The sequence below is a fragment of the Schistocerca piceifrons genome, chromosome 1, assembly GCF_021461385.2.
Source record: "Schistocerca piceifrons isolate TAMUIC-IGC-003096 chromosome 1, iqSchPice1.1, whole genome shotgun sequence".
NCBI lineage: Eukaryota > Metazoa > Arthropoda > Insecta > Orthoptera > Acrididae > Schistocerca > Schistocerca piceifrons.
The window spans coordinates 779,079,916-779,097,761 of NC_060138.1; the positions used below are offsets into that span (position 1 = coordinate 779,079,916).

The 17,846-nt window shown below is 36.8% G+C and overlaps 1 protein-coding gene across 2 annotated transcripts in view; it reads right to left on the reverse strand.

The window, feature by feature from the left end:
- The window catches only part of LOC124712792 (5-phosphohydroxy-L-lysine phospho-lyase-like), a 316,431-nt gene that overhangs the window by 49,957 nt on the left and 248,628 nt on the right, over positions 1 to 17,846 (reverse strand). For both annotated transcript variants that reach the window (XM_047242898.1, XM_047242899.1), the window contains exons 5-8: positions 14,441 to 14,577; positions 14,283 to 14,365; positions 5,410 to 5,608; positions 1,681 to 1,825 (exon numbers count right to left, since the gene is read on the reverse strand). In XM_047242898.1, the coding sequence (XP_047098854.1) occupies positions 1,681 to 1,825; positions 5,410 to 5,608; positions 14,283 to 14,365; positions 14,441 to 14,577 (564 nt within the window). The remainder of the gene's footprint in view (positions 1 to 1,680; positions 1,826 to 5,409; positions 5,609 to 14,282; positions 14,366 to 14,440; positions 14,578 to 17,846) is intronic.

The following is a 17,846-nucleotide window of genomic DNA, read 5'->3' on the forward strand; positions in this document are numbered from 1 at the left end:
AAGGGGAATTATGTTGAAAAATAAAATAAATCCCAGAATAAATTGTTTTTCTATCTTTTTCTAAGGACTTACTGAATGGCCCTTGCACACTATCCCAACGGAAAATGATTTTGAACTTCCTGCGGCCAAACTAAGACAACTTAACCACAATTATTAATGTGTACTGAGTAGCAAGTATTAATGTGCCTATTTCTATACTTGAATTACGAGTATAACTGAAGAGACTCAATTTATTTAACATGAAGATATTATTTTATAGTGATTTTAACGTTATTTTTCAAAAGGCAGTAACTCTTGTGACTCTCTGACAAATATCATGAAAGCATTTCATTTGTTCCCACAATAACTTATCCAATAAGATCAGCAGTAGATAAAAACTCTTTTTTGATGTATATTACTTCTAGATACAGAGTATTGAGCAACAGTTTTTGTGACAATGAGACAATTATTGTACATAGATACAGCAAAAATAGTACCCATTGCAAAAATTTAACTGAAAAAGAATTGAATTTTTTCCAGGAACAGTTGTATAATGGTTACCTTCCTACAAGCTAGGAAAATTCGAAAAAAAAGGAATCATTATGAATTATATTGACAGTGGGCTGCTGGAGCCAGTGGGAGGCAGTGCACACTGAAGTTGGTTTGGGGACATGAATTGTGAGGTGGTAACAGGATGGAGGAAGGGGAAACTGTTGGTTGGGGGAAGGGTGTGGGGATAGTGGACTACAGGGGATTGAAATCAGGATAATTACAGGAGCAGATGATTTGTTGCAAGGGTAACTCGCATCCATGTAGTGCAGAGGAGCTAGTGGTGGAGGGAAGGTTTTGAGACGACCTGGGTTGTGGAGCAGCCATTGAAGTTGAGGATGCTATGCTCAGCTGCAAGACCAAGGTGCAAGTACACCCACCCAGCACTTTCTAATACAGTTCTGTCAGAGTCTTATCCTACCCCATCTGAGACTGGGCCACCTATGAAAGTAGTCATGTCATATACAAACTCTGCTGCAGATACTGCACAGCTTTTTATGTTGGTGTGACCACCAAACAGCTATCAATGAGGATGAATGGCCACTGCCAAACTGTTGCAAAGAACAAAGTTGACCACAACATGCAGCTGAGCATAACATGCTGAATTTCAATAGCTGCTTGCAACCCGAGGCATCTGGGTCCTTTCCTCCACTACCAACTTCTCTGAACTATGCAGATGTGGGTTATCCTTGCAACATATTTCTGCTCCTGTAATCAACCTGGCCTCAATCTTCAATGACCCAAAGTCCTCACAACCTCCACCCAACAGTCTCCCCTTCTTCCATCCTGTCACCCCCCCCCCCCCCCCCCCCCGCAATTCACATTCCCATATTGCCTTCAGTGTATATCATGCCCCAGTGGCTCCAACAACTGTGTATCACATGCATAGCCTGTGCACCTGTCACCCCTTCCTCTCTTTTTCCTAGCTGGAAAACAAGCTGTCCACCTCTAAGCTGCTAGCTGCACCCAACCCCTCCCCCTGCACCTGCCTCTCTCTCCCTACACTCCTTGTTGATGATTTAATGTTTCGTATTTTTGGTGACTGATCTCCTTTACCTTTAGAGTGTTTACATTCCATAAAATTATCATAAACATGACTAATCTGAGATATAATAATTTTTATTTCTGCTACTTATTTTGAGAAATGCTTACCAATATGCTTGTGCTTTTTCTTAAGTGTCAGGAGTTCTTCTTTTAGCAGTTTTCCAGTCATAGTTGCATTGTGGAGTAGATGTTCTTCCTCTATTACACAGAGAACTGAAAGTCCGATTGTTGCTGCCACTGGACCGCATCTGTACTGTGAATGAAGGTCTTTTTACTTGCTTAAACTATTAAGAACAACATATTTCACTATCAACTGGATTAGAATTGGCAGTCATTATAGCTTCAGAAGTTTTTGTGGTATTAATCTTATCTACAGCAATGATGCAGTAGTAACATCTAAATCCACATTGCAAGTCATTATATGGTGCACAAATTAGGGAAGGGAAAAACATCTGTTTATATACCTCCATACAAACCACAGGCTATCTTATCTTTGTGATCCTTCAGTAAAATGTGCAGCAGGGGCATAGACTCATTCTGCAGTCATGCTTCAAATGCTGGTTCTCTAAATTTTCTCAATGCAAAGAACATTGTTCTCAATTGAGGGATTCCCATTAGAGTTCCCGAAGCATCTCCATAATACTTGTGTGTTGCTTGAACCTGCTGGTAACAAATCTAGTGGCTCATCTTTGAATTGGTTTGAAGTCATCCTTTAATCTGACCTGACATAGATCCCAAACACTTGAGCAGTACTCAAGAATGGGGAGCACTAATATTCTGTATGTGGTGTCCTTTAAGAATGAGCTGCACTTCCCCAAAATTCTCTCAATAATCAATCTGAACTAGACAGTTCACCTTCCCTACTACCATCCTTATGTATTCATTCCACTTCATACTTTGCAACATTATGCCTAGATATTTAATGAACATGACTGTATCAAGCAATACATTACCAATGCTGTATTTGAACATTACAAGTTTGTTTTCCTGCTCATCACCACTAACTTATACTTTTCTATATTTAGAGCAAGCTGCCATTCATCACACCAACTAGAAATTCTGTCTAAAGCATCTTGTATCTGTCTCCAATCACTCATTGATGATGCCTTCCCATACACCACAGTGTCATCAGCAAACAGCTGCAGACTACTGCTCATTCTGTTCATCAGATCATTTATGTATAGAGAGAATAAGAGTGATCCTATCACACTTCCCTTGAGCACTTCTGACAATACCTATATCTCCAAAGAACAATCAACATCAAGGACAACATAATGGGTTCTATTACTTAAGAAGTCTTCAAGCCATTCACATATCTTGAAAACTATTCTGGTGCTTGGACCTTAACAGTCTGCAGTGGGGCACCATGTCAAATACTTTCTGCACATAAACCCTACTAGCATCAACATATGTTCACTACGTATTCATGAAGACTTGCAGTTTCCCACATTTCCATAAACTGTAGTAACATGATTTTGAAAAAAATAAACATATCTAAAAGACAGATGATGATATAGCAACTCAGAGAATTTTTCAGGCAGAAAATTTTGCACTGTTGTCTGTGAAACAACACTGCAGTTATGTGAAGTAAGAAAAATAATCACAAAAAATAGAGATGTTTGTATTCAGATACATAATAAACTATTTTAGCACAAATAAATTATTAAAAAACTCTTAGAGTTGATCCATTCAATATGAGAACTACTAAAATAATTTTCAGTTACTTTCTTACTACTACAAGAGTCTCAAACACTTCAGAAGCATACACGGTACCATTCAAGAAGAAAGGGATGATGATCTTTGACATGAATCTCCCTGAAGTCTCATTAAGTTGGGGCACTAGTGACATTGTTGTGTATTCCCACACAAGTAATGTACATGCACAGAGAGGACTGTCAATATTTTAAGTTTATTGCTTTTGTTTTTGTGGGACTGTCTTAGTGACAGCTTTCCAGTATATCTGATCACTCTTTTTGCAACTTCAGCAGTCAGTTTATATGCATTTTGCCGCTCTATCCTATATGAGAATTCAGTATGATAAATGTAGATGAATTCTACATCTACATCTATATCTGTACTCTGCAAACCACCATGAAGTGTATGGTTGAGGGGAAGTCCCATCGTACCAGTTATCAGGGTTTCTTCCCATTCCATTCATGTACAGAGCACAGGAAGAATGATTGTTTGAATGCCTCTGTTTGAATTATTCTAATATTGTCCTCGTGATCGCTATGTGAGTGATACATAGGGAGTTGTAGTACATTCCTAGAGCTGTCATTTAAAGCTTGTTCTCAAAACTTAGTTTGTACACTTTCTCTAATTAGCTTACGCCTTTTTTCAAGAGTCTGCCAATTCAGTTTCTTCAGCATCTCAGTAACACTTTCCCATGGATCAGACAAACATGTGACCATCCATGCTGTCCCTCTCTGTATGTATTCAATAGCCCCTGTTAGTCCTATTTGGTATGGATCTCACACGTTTGAGAAATATTCTAGAACTGATTGCATGAGTGATTTGTAAGTAACCTCCTTTGTAGACTAATTGCACTTCCTCAGTACTTACCAACAAATCGAAGTGTACTACCTGCCTTACCCACAACTGATCCTATGTGATCATTCCATTTCATATCCCTAAAAATATTACATCCAGGTATTTGTGTAAGTTGGTCAATTCAAATTGTAACTCATTGATAATATACTTATAGAATACTGTTTTTTGTTTTGTGAAATGCACAGTTTTACATTTCTGACCATTTAAAGCAAGTTGCCAATCTTCACACCACTTTGAAATCTTACCAAGATCTGAGTGAATATTTATGAAGCTTCTTTCAGATAGTATTTCATTATAGATAACTGCATCATCTGCAAAAAGTCTCAGGTTACTATTAATATTGTCCACAAGGTCATTAATGTACATGGTTAGCAAGGGTCCCAACATACTTCCCTGGGAGCATCCAAAGTTACTTCTACATGTGACTATGATTCTCCACCCAAGATAACATGCTGCATCCTCTCTACCAAAAAAACCTCAACCTAGTCACAAATTTCACTTGATACGCCATATCAGTGAACTTTTGACAACAAATGTAGGTGTGTTACTCAGTTAAATGCTTTTCAGAAATTAAGAAATATTGCATCTACCTGATTGTCTTGGTCCAAAGCTTTCAGTATGACATGTGAGAAAAGTGCGAGTTGGGTTTGACGTGATCAATGTTCCATAGTTCATCTTTGATATTATATCCGCGTCAACTGTCTGGAATGATTTCTTCATTAAGAATACACTACTACTTGTTTTGAACTTTTTACTTTCAACTCGCATTACTAATGTGTCCTGAAGTCTTATGTCTAGTTTCTTTTTGCAAGTATTTACATGTAAGTTGTTTTATTTTATTTTAGAGATTGTTTTCACTTAGATAATCATTTGCTTTTTCTGTGTCCTTGATAGCTCTTACTTCTAAATCATTTATTGAGCTAATACTTACAATGAATGATTTATATTCTGCATACATGATTACATTTTCTTTTAATGATATTGCCATATTATTCATGTACAGTATAAACAGTAGTAGGCCAAATCTCAGACTTTTTGCCACATCATACTTTACTACTTGAAAACACTTGAAAATCATAATAAAAAATTATAAAACCCTATCACATGCCGTTGAAAAGGTACTGTCAAGTGAGTGTTGTTTCTCACAAATTATAAACTTTGAACTGAATAGTTAAGACTGTTTCATCACAGGCAATGATTTCCAGACAACTCACCCCACAATATCTAAGAACATTAACAATAATTCTTTGTAGATAAAATTAAAAAAAAACTATAAATATTACTTACATTTGCTTTTAAACAACTAGCAATCTTATGTGATGTTATTACAGCAGCAAAAGGATGACCATTTCCAATAGGTTTACCAATGGTAATAATATCAGGTACTACACCAAGCGCTTGGAAAGCCCAGTAATGACTTCCACTTCTTCCCATGCCAGTTTGTATCTCATCTGCTATAATCAAGCCTCCATTCTCATGGATGTAGCTGTGGAAATAGAAGTAGATAAATTACTGATGTAAGGCCTTGATAATGATATTCAAGAAGAATCATTTCAAACTGATTCGTATTTACTCATAATGCAAAAGAAGTAATTGGAAAAATAATACAGAAACAAAAAGTTTTGGATAAAGAGATCCAGAAGCAAGCAAGATTCATGGGTGTATAACTAGAACCAGAAGTAACAATTCAATTTAGTAAATGACACGCAAGTTACATAACTGTGATAAGGTTGGTTGGTTTGGGGAGTAAAGGGACCAAACTACAGTGTCATCAGTCCCAGTAATAAGGAAAGAGGGATTTATTTTATTCATCCACTTGCAGACTCATCACGTATATATTGTCCCCATCCCCTTTTCCACCCCTTACACATGCACCCCCCCCCCCCCCCCCCCCCAACACACACACACACTCAGAGAGAGAGAGAGAAAGAAAGAAAGAGAGAGAGAGAGAGAGAGAGAGAGAGAGAGAGAGAGAGAGAGAGAGAGAAAATTCTGTTCCACAGACCCCTGCACAGGCAAGAACTGTTGAGGACAAGTAACAAGTTAGGGAACGTATTAACAAAGCTATCCTCAACCCACAGGGTGGCTTAAACACCATAATGCTTAATGAATTTTGCTCCTACTAGGAGCAGTTTGAAAACCCCTTCTCTCCCCCTCCAAGATATTTTTGGGGGGCCCTATAGCTGAATGTGGTATCCAAAGCACAATTTAAGTTCATGTTTTTTACTTACCAAAAGCACCGAGAGGGAATAAAAAGAAGAGATAAATGATAGAAAAAATCCTAGCACCATTCAGGGATCAAACCTTCACACCTTTGAATTTATGATTTGGTAGGGAATAAATGAAGTGATAAATGACAGAAAAAATCCTTGTACCATTCAGGGATCAAACCTCTACACCTTTTGATTTGTAGTTTGGCACTTACCCACTCAGCTGCAAAACCTCACAAGTAATGTATGATGTGTGTATGTATATAACGACATGAATATTATAAATTCCTTATGTTTAACTCTTTATTAGTGGTCCCAGGCATCTTACAGTTAACGATAAATTTTGGATCTAAAAATGACAAGTAAGAAATCGAGAATGTAGAGCAAAACAATTTGAAAAATACATATATCTCCAGCACATCCTTTATGAAAACATTAAATTATAAAACAAACTGCACCATTTGCTTCACACACACAAAATTTAACAATTTGAAGAATAAAAGATTAATGCTAATAGTAATAGTAAACAAACAAGAAAACAGAAAATAAAGTACATAAACGTGAGAATATTTTTAGTGTGGTAAACATTTTGTGCATGGGATTTGTAAAATATAACTTGTTAGATTTATAATGCATCACATGAGGAATAAATTGTGAATATTTATCATTCAAGCAAGTTTGTCTTTACATATTTACTGATAAAATAAATGGCGAGAATCAGCAAAAAATAGAGGAAATATTAATTAAAGCACCATTTTATTCTGATGGAGAATTTCTGACAAAGTAGGTTGTCTAAATGACTCAGCTTGTCATATTTTGTGCACAGTTGATAGCTGAATGTATGTGGAACATGGGTCACATTTAATGCTTCTGTAATTGTACTGTTAGTCATCTGAGGTGAAAGACATACTTTGTTGGTGGTATGGAATTTTTTGAATTTTAAGTGAGATAAATTGATGCTACAGCATTCAGCTTAAGACATGTTAGTGCAGAAAATGTCACAAATTCAGATGAATTAAAAAAAAAAAAAAACTGTTCATTTCACACATAAGCTGACTTCTGCGTTATCCTTTGTGTGAGACCATACGTACCAGATAGGTCCTACTTGAAATTATAGATTCTCATATTATATTATTTATCTTGTCGAGGGATGTGTGTACCATGACATACCGTCTTTTCTATGATTCACAAGTACCACATAAAATTTACACTCTAGCTTTGATTGTAAACAACATTTGTGGTTTTTAGAACTTTTAGCAGATATTCTGATTCCTGATTCATACAGTCATTGCCCCCCCCCCCCCACACACACACACACACATACATTTGATTTTTATTTATGTAATTAAAATGGAACTATATTTATTATATGTGTAGCATTTATTACTGGTGGTCTGTGAACTGTCAGTCTCACTAAATAGTGTATTTCTCAATTGTCTGTAAAGGCGCAGCCTTCAAAAGACCTGTTCAATATAATATATTTATTAAACAACAGGGCTTGGGAAATTTCAATGATTTTTGTATATATAGGCACTAGCCCTTTTCTGTTGCTGATTCTATAAGTCTGAACTACAAAATTTCACACAAATACAACTGAAACTAGTGGCAGCCTTATAAACATCCTATATATTTTTAGCAGGTTCCTGTTGATTGGAAGTGCTCTAGCATGTCCCTGTTCATCAAAAGTGCAAGAAAGGTAACTATGACAGCATCAGCAATTGATCATGTGGTCACATATGTGCACAGTAAAAAGTGTGATGTAACCGTAAAAGATCTTGGATTCCCAGATCATTTCTGCCAAACAATAATAGTAGAATCAGGAACTGAAAAAAAATCTATAAACTACAAACTTAAAAATTGGGATGAAGTGTACAGAGAAATAAAAGTAAATGGGAAATTCTCTACATCCTCAATATTATTGAAACTAAACTTTGAAATGACAGTTTCAGAAGTACCTACATAAGTAGCAACATCTCACAAAATTAGATTGATAACAACTAGTATTAGAAATTCATCCAAGTTCGTAAGTATCTCAGTTCCATGAAAAAGTCATAAGAGTTAAATTTTTAATATAGGATAAAAATATTTATAGAAGGGAGCTGATTGCTGCCAAAAAAGTCAAAATAATATAAAGCAGAGACAATGAAAGCAAAACAGTTGGGGATGTTCTTATACAGAGAAAAGAGGGAAGCAAACAAAAATATAATACAAATAAGTACAGGACAGAGATAAAGTAATAAATGATTCACACCAGTTAGAAACTTTGTGAATGAGCTCTTTCCAATTATTGCAAGAGGAATTGCAACATAAAGTCCCCAAAACAAATACAACATCTGTAAATGATTACGTAGCTTATTAAGTATGATATTTTTACCAAAACAGTGCATGAAGTCAGTAAAACTGTACAAAATGTAAAAAATAAAAAGTTAGGAGATTTAGATGGAGTATCAATCTGTGTGCTGAAACAGTCCATACAGAGTACACAAGCTCCCTTAATAAACATAATAAATAAGTGTTCACATCAGGCAGCTTGCCAGGGGCAAGAGTTGTGACTCTTCTAAAGGAAGGTAATGCAGAAGACTTAGAAAGCTACAGGCCCATTTCTATGCTGACATTATTCTCAAAAATGAATGAATCAGTTATTTAAAAAAAAGATTAAGCAATTATCTTTGTAGATACAACCTTCTATGTGAATTACAGTCAGTTCTGATGTGACAGACGTACAGAATCAGCAATAATACAGTTCACAATACTGATGATTGACACTTTTGATAGCAATGAATGAGTCACAGTCATAGTCTCAGATCTTTATAAGGGTTCTGATACCATTGATCATAAGATTTTACTAACAAAGCTAAAATCATTAGGAATAAGAAGCGTAGCTAACAACTAGCTCAAACTGTACATAGCAAATAGGGTTAAAGATAACAAAAACCTCAAATAAAGCTAAACTTTTAGTGGAACACTTATCAGAACCAAAATATATTTTAATTTCTGATGTCACTGAGGACCCACAATGAGCATAAATTACAGAATTTTGAAGAAAAAACAAGAGGGGGGGTTCCAGATCACAAAAATTATTTATTTTTAATTCCGGTAACTGGTTGGTAGTCACAGTAACTCTGTGTACTGGTGGGTGGCTCTTCATGTCATCAAAACCTCTGGTCTGAAGATGGTCATCATATGGTGCAAAATTGGTACTGCAATTAAAAATAAATAATTTATTGTGACCTGGACAGTCTTTCTGTTTAAACAAAATGCATTAACATGGGAGTTCCTCAAGAGAACTTATGTACGGTTCATGATATACATCAATGACTATTTCAATATTGTTAATCATTAGGAACAAAATTTCTTTGCTGATGACACCAATATGACAGTCACTGAGAAAATGAGAAGTCCTTGCAGAGAAATCAGATGAACCACTGAATGAAGTTTATAACAGGTCAGTACATTCAGAGAGTCAGTATATAATAAAGGTGCATTAATGTAAAGAAAACAAATTCCATGAAATGTAATTGGAAGAAGGAAAGTAACTGTTTTAAATGACATGTCGATGGTACCTCTGTACACTGTGTAACAAACACACCAATTATAGGAATTAATAGTGATTCTCAGTTGAAGCGGTGTGAACATACAGATGTAATGCCATCAGAATGTTATGCCCTTTGCAATGGAAAGATCAAACCCAGGACCCAGTGCCATATGAGAGTTCCTGCAGCCACAGTCAATTACCTGTTGATACAGCAACACTCAGCTACTGTGCCACTCCCACTCTGACCTGCTTCCACATGAGAACAGCCCAGCCTAAGACACTGGCCCCCCACTCAAAGAACTTCCACATGAAGCATCTTCCATATAGTCAGCCCCAGACAGTTGTAATCAAACACCTTGTCCAGCCAAGCAGCTCCTCAAGATGGCAGGGTACTGTTATGAATCCTGCTACGTCAGTTACCACTGTGAGCTTGACAACATTCTACTGGCACAATCGTAATCAGTACAGCAGGGCTATGCTGTGCCAGATGATGCTGTACTTATGATGCTGCTGCCACCACTATTGGGTCACAAACTGCTGATTGACCCCCACCTGTCCATGAAGCAAACAGCTGACACCTCATGGTCCTAGGTGCAAACCTGCTTTGTGCCACATGGATCTGCCAGCCACTCTCCAGGCACTCTCTGCCACCTTCTCCCCAGTCTGTGATCCAGAGACTGACTCTGGTTGAGGCTGTCATCTGCTAGAAGATGCCACTGGCTGCTTCTTTCTGGAAGCAGAGGCATGGCAAGGCTTTGCTTGGCTGCTGCCACAACAGAAATGACTGTGTTGGAATTCTGAAAGTAAGCAATCTGCCTTCCAGCAGTATGAATACATTGCCAGGCTGTGCTATGCATGCTGCCCTGATACTGCAATAATGTGGGGTGGTGACAAACAGTACCCAGGAAAAGGACTGCACATGTAATTGTTCAATCTAATGGAATAAAAAAGAATTGTTCTATTCACCAATTGTATAGCTCAAGGCAGTTCCCCCTGCCATCATATGAATCCAGAACGCCCCTGGTGGGAGTCAAAAGCCTCCTGACATAGTTGAAGACAGCTCCTGCCACACTTGAAGACAGCTCCTGCCACCTGCTGCATTCTTGAGCCACATATGGCATGGCTTGAAGACTGATCAATCAACACAGAAGAAGAAGGGTTGCTTAATTCTGGTGACAGAAGCAGATGGAGACTGCAATGGTGATTCAACTTGGATAGCAGCAACATACATTACGTAGCAGCTCATATTTTAGATTTTCATTTGGGCGATCCTTACACCTTTGTACTCTTGGTTTTCCACCATCCTGTTTTTCATTATTCTGGGTTTAGGCTCAGTTTTAGTATTTTGTAAAACCCTGAGTGCTGAACAATTAACACCCATGGTATGCACCCAGTGCAATTTATCAGGACACTTCGCCCCAGGCACCAATATGCACAATGTAGGGTGCTGGATATTCTGACAGAAAGGGCAATATGCCAGCCTGTGCCAAGAACCTGCCTTGCACATGCAAGGGAAACCATGGGTTTCCCCAAAGCTTAGAAGTATCTCAGAACAGCTATAAGGTGTCTCTTTCAAATAGGAATTTTGCAAAATAGAGCAGGTACTGGCAGTAGTTGCAGTATGTGTTTAGGTAATACATTAAAATAACTTGCATAACTCTGAATGTATACTTTAGCAATGTGAATAGTAGAAACTTAATGTGTATGAAACACTGATATATTTCAGTTGACATATTTCAGTAAAGTGTGTGCCAGGAGAAATGGCAGTCTGGTGGTATGATGAACACTAGGGCAATAGCTTCTTATGGTTTGACAGAAAACCATAATAACTGGCACAATAGGATGTCCCCTCTTCCACACACTTCAGGATGGAGTATATATTAGTACTGATATGTCTCCTACTATAAGTCCACAGCTGAATTCCTACACCATCCTTGTCAAACTAGACCTGTAAGTACGTAAAAGCCTGTATATATGAATTACTTTTATTTTTTCATAAACTGTAATAACATAAAATGTCCAATTGCCTTGTAGAAGTGAACCACAGGTAAATACTATGACCGCTATTAATACTGCTACTGCTGATACCATCACCGTCACCACTATCACCATCACTACCACTACAACAATAAATGTGTGATATCAGCTTGTAACCATATTTGCTATTTCATATTTGCTATTTCAGTGATTTCAAAGTGACCTTTTGGTATGACACTACATCTGCTGATATTGCACTTGCTCTTTCACATTCTTTAATTGATATTATAAGTTCACCCTTTTTATTTATAAAGCTTCTTATGGTTTGACAGAAAACTACATTGTCATCCTCTCAACAGTTCATGTTGTACCAAACAGTCAGTCATGAAGGATGATCTTAGACAAGAGAAGCAGTTGCTGTAAACTAAATAAAAATTGCAATTGTTAAACTACTGTAAATTATTTCTGTTTACTTAGGCTAAAATGGTGAAATTGCAGGGAAGTCAACACCAAAAAGGGAGCTCCAGTTTTCTCACTTGTAGTAAGCACCTATTACTTCTTCAATACTTACATGATCAAACAGCTGCTGTTTATCATGCATTATTAGTTTAATATCTACCTGATCACAAAGCTATTTATCACAACAGATGCATGAACAATTTTACTAGTCATGCAGACAACAGGAGTCTTCAATTCTCAATTCTAGATAATCAGACAATTTGTAGAAAGATGGACTAATAATACATGTTTACAGTTTCCTTTTGCATTTACAATGACTCACAGTGTGTTGGGAAATAGCTGAAGATCTTCACAACAGAACCCACTGTCCCACCCCCCTCCCCCATAATCCTAGACGAGTCCACATGAAAATTATTTGTGTCTCTTGTAGAGTTGTGCTAATCCAGTTCAACTGTGATTGATTTTTATCACTGGCAATAAAAATAGCTGGGCACAAGACCTTAAGCTGTTAATCATTAACTGATGCAGTTAACTTTTAGAGTAATGGATTACTTTTTACATTAATTTGGAAAAATGTTAACACATCCTTTAACTTCTGTTAACTTTCTTTGACTCCATTAATCATGTACCGTAGCTACTATTTATGACAAAAATTACATTGTCCTGCCTGCGGAAATTATTTTCTGACAAGTTTGGATCATGTAGGTGCATGGCTATGCTGGGGTGCACGCTATTGAAGTGAATGTGTAGGGAAATGAGTGTATGAGGTCAAATGTGCATCAAAGATCTACTTGAATTTAAAGGCATAATATGATATAAAATGGGGAAACAAAACAAACTGCATATATTCTAGCAGCGGATGCCTATATGAGGACAATGCTGAAATAATTAAGCTAAGAGTATGAATGAGAGTGTGTGAGTATGGCCCCAGAGAGTTGCATACTATCTTTACCCTTCATTGAAGTTTGATATTAGATTTGATGTTAGGTTGTCATTAGTTAATACTTTCCTTTGCTAATGATGATTGCAGCAATCACATCAATAAAAATGACAATATCAACGATGACTATATATTCTGGAGGGCACATATCAATGTCTGCAATTCACTTGTAAAAAATAGAGAAATTCCCTACACTTTTCCTTACACTCTATGAAACTGACACATAAAATGAATCTAAAACCTCCTAACAGCTCAATCAAGTGTGCCAGACCAGGAACTGGACTCACAACCTAGCCTTCTGTGGCCCATGCTCATAGTGACTGAAGTATTCAATTGCGACTCACAATTTACATGGCAACATCAGTCTGCCAGTACTTATCTCCTTATTTCAAAACTTCATAGAGTTTCTCCTGCAAATATTGCTATACTAGCTTGTCTGGAAAAAAGATATCACACAAAGTGTCCTAGCCACAACTGAGGGATTGTTACCAGAATTAAAGAGCACCAAGGATTCCTTCCTTTGGATTTTTTTCATTCTACAGGGGAGTAATCACTGTTATGAAATGTCCCAAAAACATAAACTGTGTGCCAACCCACAATGATTTTTTTTTTTTAAAGGAAAGGATCACAGGACAAGTTTTAGGATTTTAAACATAGCATAATAAATCATAATAACAGTACTGACAATATTAGAAGCAGCAGAACTTGTTGTAATTATACTAATAATAATTGTTATAACTCATAAAATATATTTGTAACACTAGCCAACAATGAAGACATTTGCATTTATATTGTTAAGTTTTTTGGAACTGAACGAATACTTCATCCCTATGTCTGCCATTATCCAACTTATTGCATTTCCCCTTCATAATGTGCAGTGTTAACATCTTATATAGACGTTAGGATTTATTTCTTACAGCTATCTATAATTATTCATTATTGCCATGCAAGGTTCAATGCAACATTTCATTTTCAAAATTTATCATTATAGTAACTGTTGTTTTAGTAATTTGAAATATTATTTTGAAGCATGCTGTACCTGTAGATTTTTGCCAGCCATCCTGTTGGTGGTACCACTACACCGTAGACTACAAACACAGGCTCACTTATGAAGCATGCAATCTGGGAGAGAAATTCATTTTAGTAAACTTAAAATTGTGTTTCAGTTTGAGAACCACGTAATAAATTGAAACTCACAGGTCCTGAATTTTGTACAGCTTTGTCTATAACATTCTTAGCATCAATAAAATATTTCTCTGCAGCAGTTGATGCATCATTATAGCTTCCTCTGTATCTATCTGGACATGGTATTACATGTACCCATGGCTTCTTTTCTGAAACACAGAGGACAAAGTATTTCTATCATCCTCACTGAGAACATATTGTACAAAGTAATAAGAAATTAAGGTTTATCAAGTACAAAAAAGAGCCATGCAACATAACCATGTAAGTTATTCAAAATACCTATTATAAGAAACTATCAGTTGCTACAATGGTGCTGTTATTACTCCCAGCTGGACGTAAAGTAGGAAGAGGTTTATCACTGATCCCGTGGTCCTATGAAGAAACAAATAAAATTCAGTTGCCAGAATGAGATTTTCACTCTGCAGCGGAGCGTGTACTGATATGAAACTTCTTGGCAGATTAAAACTGTGTGCCCGACCGAGACTCGAACTCGGGACCTTTGCCTTTCGCGGGCAAGTGCTCTACCATTGGAAGGTAGGAGACGAGGTACTGGCGGAAGTAAAGTTGTGAGTACCGGTCGTGAGTCGTGCTTCGGTAGCTCAGATGGTAGAGCACATGCCCGCAAAAGGCAAAGGTCCCGAGTTCGAGTCTCGGTCGGGCACACAGTTTTAATCTGCCAGGAAGTTTCAAAATTCTGTTGGTTGAGAAAGATCACTCAAGGGTCTCAGAAGCCATACTGAGCAAGGAGACTGAAGACAAATTGGAGGAAAAGTAAAGTCACTTTTGCTCAAATAGATATTCTGAATCTCCACATGTAGAAACAACCACCCAAACACTTCCGTGTGCAATTTTGGATCTGGAGCAGGAATCTGACTGAATTCTAATATTGTGAAGTTCACAGAGGAAAGTGGAGTCATCTAAGCTTCATATGTATTCACCAGGAGCCTGCTAGTGAGAGGCAGTAACCACAACTACAGTAACAGATGGAGAATCTCATGTCATCAATAGTGTGATGAAAGTAAGGAACATAAGTACCATAGTATTTCCTGAAGATCCTGTACTTGCATTGAAGGTAACTACAAACAAAACAATTAAAAGGAATAGCTTTAAGGAAAGATAACTATGGTTGGTAGCTATCTTAAACATTACTGCTTCACCCGGCATTTCCAGTTCTAAGATTCTGCTGTAATCCAGAAAGCATCAACCAAACATAGGCAAGAATGTATCTTTCGTGAACACTGGAAAAAACTGACCTTTTAAGATGGATCATCTGAAATGTGTTCCATGGCAACAGACATAATCATGACTGATTTTTATAGAACTTTATGGAACATGGATCATGTAACCTTGCATAGATTCCCTTGAGTTCTTGGTTTTCATGGTGTCAACTGTAAGATATTTATTTTGCTTTCTAATTTAAAGCAGTATTCATGTAAGTTGACAACAGGCAACAAAAGAAACCACCCACATTCTAAATTATGAAAGGCTAAGGGACTATCTTATCCCCTGCCTTGGATCAGGCTGTAAAGGGTTACGATTAATCACATTTTGGAAGGTTATGTAGCATGTACCCATTGACATAGCAATTCAGCTGCTTGTAGCACTGGAGCCATTACATAATACTACTAGTAAGACCATTAGTAGAAAACTAAAAGTACAAACCTAATGATACCTAAAGACTGAAAGAGGTGACAAGTGTATATATACCTCATGAATTAAATCACTGTATTCTTTACAAATGACAATGGGTACTTCATGTCTTTCCAAGAATGATATAAAAGAAAAACATACAAACTGAAACACTATCCACAGGAAACATGCAATTGTAAAATTACTTATAAAGTGATTAACTTTTTAGGAGAGTGAGGGATTTAAAGGAGGTGCTGTATTGAACCATTGAGCAGGATAGGTAAGTCACTAATTACAAAGATTAAAGAAATCTGCTATACACAGAAGGAAAGATATCAATGAAAAGGAATGGGTATCAGTAAAATGTATAGACAGGGTGAATGTCTGCAAAGTCAGATTTGTTTGCAGTCAAAATTTGTTCTGTAATGGAAGGGTTCAAAATAATAATAACATCACTTATATTAACAGATACCATTTTATAGCAACATAATAATTTACTTCATATTCATGAGGATGTAGTTTGCTTTGTGTGGCTATTCTGATTTAGGTTTCCCTAAATCATTTCAGGTGAATGCCAGGATGGTTTATTCATTGATATGACAGCTCAACACCTGTCCTATCTTCACAAAAGCTTATTTATATATTCTGTGTGTATGTATATTTTGAGCTATTTATTTTCATTGTATTATGATTAAAAATCCTATATCATTGTGAGATGATACCTGAGTGAATAACTCGATCAAATCAAACTAAATTCTTTCTTGGGATTACTTTGGCACTGCATTTGTGAAGTGCAGCAGCAAACAAATAGACCTAATCTCTTTGTAGATCAGATATCAGTGACCATGAGGCAGTTGTAGCAACAATGATTACCAAAATACAAAGGTCAACTAAAACAGGACATATACATCCAGTAACCAGGATAAAGAAGCAACGGTGTCATATCTCAGAGAAGAATTTGAAACTTTCAGCTCAGGACATAAGCATATAAAGGAATTATGGTTCAGGTTTAAAAGAATAGTTGACCATGCACTAGATAGATACAAGGAGGGAACAAAAATATGGAAACACCAGAAACACAACATGTTATCATGCATCATGCAGAGCAGAAAAACTGTTGGGGATCAAAACAGTTTCCAGTTATCTCAGAGTGGATGAATATGGGTCCTGTGTGGTTTTAAAGGTAATCTTTCACCACCATTCCTGCAAAATGTGGCAAGTTCAGGTAATGATAATGGTGCTAGATAGTGACCATGAATCTTCCCTCCAAAAAAGACCACAAAAGCTCAATAATATTGAGATATGGTGACTGTGGTGGCCAGGGAAGATGCAACAATTCATCCTGGTACTCACAACACCAGTCCTGGATGATGCAAGCTGTAGGAACAGGTGCCATATTGTCTTGAAATGCAGTATCACCATTGGGGAACAAACCTTATATGGCAGGATGGACACGATCAACCAAAATGGTCACATAACACTTGGCAATAACACAATTTTGCAGAATACCCATGGGGCCTATGGAATACCATGATATGAATGCCCAAATCACCACCAAACCGCAACAGTGTTTCACTCTTTGGATGTAAACTTGGCCAGATGTTGGAAACAATATGCAACATGACTCATAAGACCAAAGGACTTTCTTCCACTACTCAATAAAATGCATTTTTGAAAACAGTTTTAAAAGAAATATTCAGGTTCTGGATCCTGATTATGCATCAATAGAGCTTTCAAAAGTACATTATTACATTATTAATGGAATTCAAGAACAATTAATGAATTTTTT